The 3,927-nt window shown below is 69.8% G+C and overlaps 1 protein-coding gene across 1 annotated transcript; it reads right to left on the bottom strand.

Annotated features, from left to right (window-relative positions):
* Positions 1 to 1,724: 1,724 nt before the first annotated feature.
* On the bottom strand, positions 1,725 to 3,927 carry H696_05836 (hypothetical protein; the record flags this gene model as incomplete). Its single annotated transcript, XM_009499637.1, has 2 exons — positions 1,725 to 3,505; positions 3,783 to 3,927. 2 exons carry the CDS (start codon positions 3,925 to 3,927, stop codon positions 1,725 to 1,727), a joined length of 1,926 nt encoding a protein of 641 aa, XP_009497912.1.

Consider the following 3,927-nt stretch of genomic DNA (forward strand, 5'->3'; position numbering starts at 1 on the left):
CCCCCCCCCCGCCCCGCCCTGGCGGAAGGGCGACGCGGCAGGCAGGGATGCCCATGCGCTGCTGGCGCATCGCTCCGTGGCCACCAGCCCCCCGCGATCCCGATTCCCCTGCACAATAGCGTGCGCGTATACATACAATATACACACACACACAGAGCCCCTTCTCGGTGTCTGACCCAGGCCCGTGACAGCATTCCGCGGCCCCGGCGGTCCCCATTGGCAGCTAGTTGTGGGGCAAGGAGGCAGGGGAGCTGTGGGCTACGATCCGAGAGAATGGCATTCACCAAGCTCGACAAACCACATGACCCACATACATCGACCCCACAACACTTATCCACGCAGCGCCGCCCCGCGGCCGATGTCCCCCCCCCTCCCTCGGCTCCCTCTTGCTTGGTGCTCGGGCCACTTTGGCGCCCGCGGGCCCGGGTCATTTCCTCGGGCCGGTGTGCATCGGGGAGGATCTGTCCCGACACGCCCGAGATTGCCCCGCCCGCCTCAAGGCCTTCCCGGGGCCTGGCTCGGTTCACTTTCGCCGCCCCCGCGCTTGGCCGACTCTCCCCCTCCCCCGGAGTCGGGGGGGGGGGGGCGCGGAGCTGGAGCCACCCGGTCCCCTGTGCTCGCCCCGGGAGAAGGGCCTCCCGGAGCCTCTCCGCCCAGGATGGCCGCCGCGCCCCTCTCGAGCCTGGAAGGCGCCCCTGCCTGCGCGGGCCTCTTGGCCCGGTGGGACGAGGGGCCGATGATGGAGGGCACACCATGATACCAATACACACACACACACACAAGCTTGGGATATGTCGCCTAAAAATCTATTGATGCCTTCTTGAGAGGGGGGGGGGATCGGCCTGCTCGTCGGTCCGCCGGTCGGCGGGGGGTGGGGGATGCGCGGAAGCAGAGGGGAGTTTTCGTATGCTAGGGGTTTTTTTTTTTGGGTCTCTGCGGGGTCCCGTCGCGGGCGGCGCTTGGGCGACCCGTGCGCGCGTTTGAGGGAGATGTTGTGTTTGCTTTTTTTTTCGTTCGGTCGCGCGCAGAGCGGCAAAGACCGGCGGCGGGCGGGGCGCACGGCCGAGGGGAGAGACAGGGAGAGAAGAGGCGCGCGGGGTGGCTCCGCCGGCGAGGGGGCTCTGGTGAGCGCCGGCTCTCAGGGGGGGGCGGGGCGGCGTCGCGCGCGCATGCGCTGGCACACAAACACACAGACACACACATACGCGCCCGTACAAGCCTCCAGAAAGGAAGATATGTGGCGGTCGAGAACGGGCTCCGCATGTGTGTGCGTGTGCATCATATGCGTGCGCGCGCGCGCGCGCACTATCGTCTCCCGGCACGCGGGGGCATGGGGGCCGCGCAGGCAGCCATGTCGTCGCGTGTGCCCTCCCCCCCCCCCCCCCCCCGGGGGGGGGGGGGGGGGGGGGGGGGGTCCCGGGTCAAGGCGGCGGGTAGATGGGAAAATGGGGGTATCGGGGTGGGCCGCTCGTGCCCCCCGGGGTTCCCGCCGGACGGTGTGCGTGGTGCCCCCTCCGGCCCCCAGCGGGTCCGGTGGAGCACATGGGCGGCCCCGGGTGCGAGCGCGCCAGCCTGGGAGGTGCGGTTGGGCTGCGCGAGCGCGGCCCAGCCTCGCAGGCTCCTCGCTGCGAAAGCACACCACGCCGGCCAGGGCGCCCTTTCACCCTCGGCCGGCCGGGTGGCCCGGGGTGGCCCGGGGAGGCCCGGGGAGGCCCGGGGAGGCCTTAGAAGCACTTGCCGTTGACCAGGGTGGTGCCGGGCGAGCACTCCTGGCAGTAGGTCGAGGGGAAGGGCTGGCCATGGTGGAGCTTGGTCTCCTGGACGACGCAAATGCGGCAGTGCTGCTCGCACTGGTAGCAGACGTCCTGGGCCCGGGCGGCCGGGAGCTTGGTGCAGTGGGTGCCGCAGCTGCCCTTCTGGCCGGAGGCGTCGAGCTGGAGCTTCATGCCGAAGGCGCAGTGGACACAGTCGCCGGCGGTGGGGCCGACGCAGTTGCCGCAGGAGGCATGGCAGGCCTGGCAGACGCCGGTGGCGGTGCGGAACTGCCCGGGCGGGCAGTTGACCAGGCACTGGTTGATGTCGGTGTGCAGGTGCAGGTAGTGGTCGCAGCCGGTGCACAGGTTGTAGTGATGCGGGCAGCTGACGCAGCCGGGGATGTTGCAGGGCAGGACCAGCCCCGGGTGCGGGGTGTACCGGGTGCCATCCTGGTGGACGCAGCGGCGCACGCCGCGCTCCTGCAGGACCACCAGCGGGCCCTTGCAGGTGGTGCAATAGTCCGGGCGCTTGGAGCAGGTGCCGCAGTTGGTGCTGCAGGGCTTGCAAAGCTTGGCCGTCTCATCGAAGTAGGTGCCGGCCGCGCAGTTGGGCCGGCAGGCGCCATTGCTGCTCAGGGTGTGGCCGGGCATGCACCGGTTGCAGGTGGAGATGGAGGCCGAGCAGTCGGCGCAGTTTTCGGCGCAGCTGGCACACGCGCCATACATCAGCCGGTAGCCGGCCGGGCAGGACTCATAGCAGATGCCATCCAGCAGGCCGCCATGGGCCGACAGGCATTGGAGGCAGATTTCCGGCTGCTGGCGCATGCACCGGCCGCAGTTGGCGGCGCAGGGCTGGCACGTGCCGTCCAGCATCTCGGTGAAGCCGACCGGGCAGTGGTCGGCGCAGGTGCCATCCGGCTGGACAAACATGCCGGGCACGCACTGGGTGCAGGCGCCGAGGTTGCTGGAGTCGCAGTGCAGGCAGTTGGGCTGCTGGCAGCGCATGCAGGTGTCGCCGGACTTGGTGTAACCACTGGGGCAGGCGGCGGTGCACATGCCGACGGCCAGGGTGCGCGAGCCGATGGTCACCTCGTTGAAGGGCATGAGGATGGTGCTGGCCGGGCAGGCGGTGCAGTCGGTCTTCCGGGGCCCGGTGCAGGCGCCATTGGCGCACTCGGCGTGGCAGCTGAAGCAGGTCCCATGGTTGTCGCAGTTGAGCGGCGGCAGGTCCTGCACCTCGTCGGCCACATGGCCGGGGTGCATGTAGTCGGCCAGGAGCCAGGCATCGCAGCGGAAGCCCTCCGGCATGTCCTCATTGCGGAAGCAGTGGGTGCCGCATTGGGTCTCGCCGACCGGGCAGTGGATGTTGCAGGTCCGGTGGTGGCTGAGGGTCCGGCCGCCGGTGCAGCTGGCGCAGCCGAAGACCGCCTTGCGGCTGACCGGCACGCAGCCATCGAAGAAGGTGCGGCTGGGATCGGCGCACGTCTGGTTGGAGGTCATGAAGGTGGTGCAGTGGTTGCACTTGCCGGGGACCTCGTTGCACTCGTGGCAGTGGGAGATGGAGCACTTGTCCATGACCTGGTTCCGGTGGGCCTGCTTGTTGAGGGGCAGCTCGTGGGACATGGCGCAGACGCCCTCCACCAGGAAGTAGTCGTTCTTGCACTGGGTGCACTGGGGCTGGCCGTTGACCACGCGGGACATGAGGCACCCGCGCAGGGAGGGGATGCAGTGGCCGTTGTGCGAGGTTTCGGCTGTGCGTGTGCGTGTGCGTGTGTGGGGGGGGGAGGCCGGTGTCAGGGGAGGTGTGGGTGGTGGGAGGCCGGTGTCAGGGGAGGTGTGGGTGGTGGGAGGCCGGTGTCAGGGGAGGTGTGGGTGGTGGGAGGCGTGCATGCGTGCGGGGGTGGGAGGCGTGCATGCGTGCGGGGGCGGGAGGCGTGCATGCGTGCGGGGGTGGGAGGCGTGCATGCGTGCAGGGGTGGGAGGCGTGCATGCGTGCGGGGGTGCGTGCGGGGGTGCGTGTGTTCGTACCGAGGCCGTTACACAGGTGGTTCGGGTCGTGGACGGGGGCCTGGGCGGCGGCCGAGGTGACGATCACGCCGAGAAGCATGAGGAGCCCGACCAGCCGCTGGACATTGCGGCGGCCGAGGACACCCTCGAAGAGGTTGCCGACCAT

The sequence above is a fragment of the Fonticula alba genome, assembly GCF_000388065.1.
Source record: "Fonticula alba strain ATCC 38817 unplaced genomic scaffold supercont2.14, whole genome shotgun sequence".
NCBI classification, from domain to species: Eukaryota; order Rotosphaerida; family Fonticulaceae; genus Fonticula; species Fonticula alba.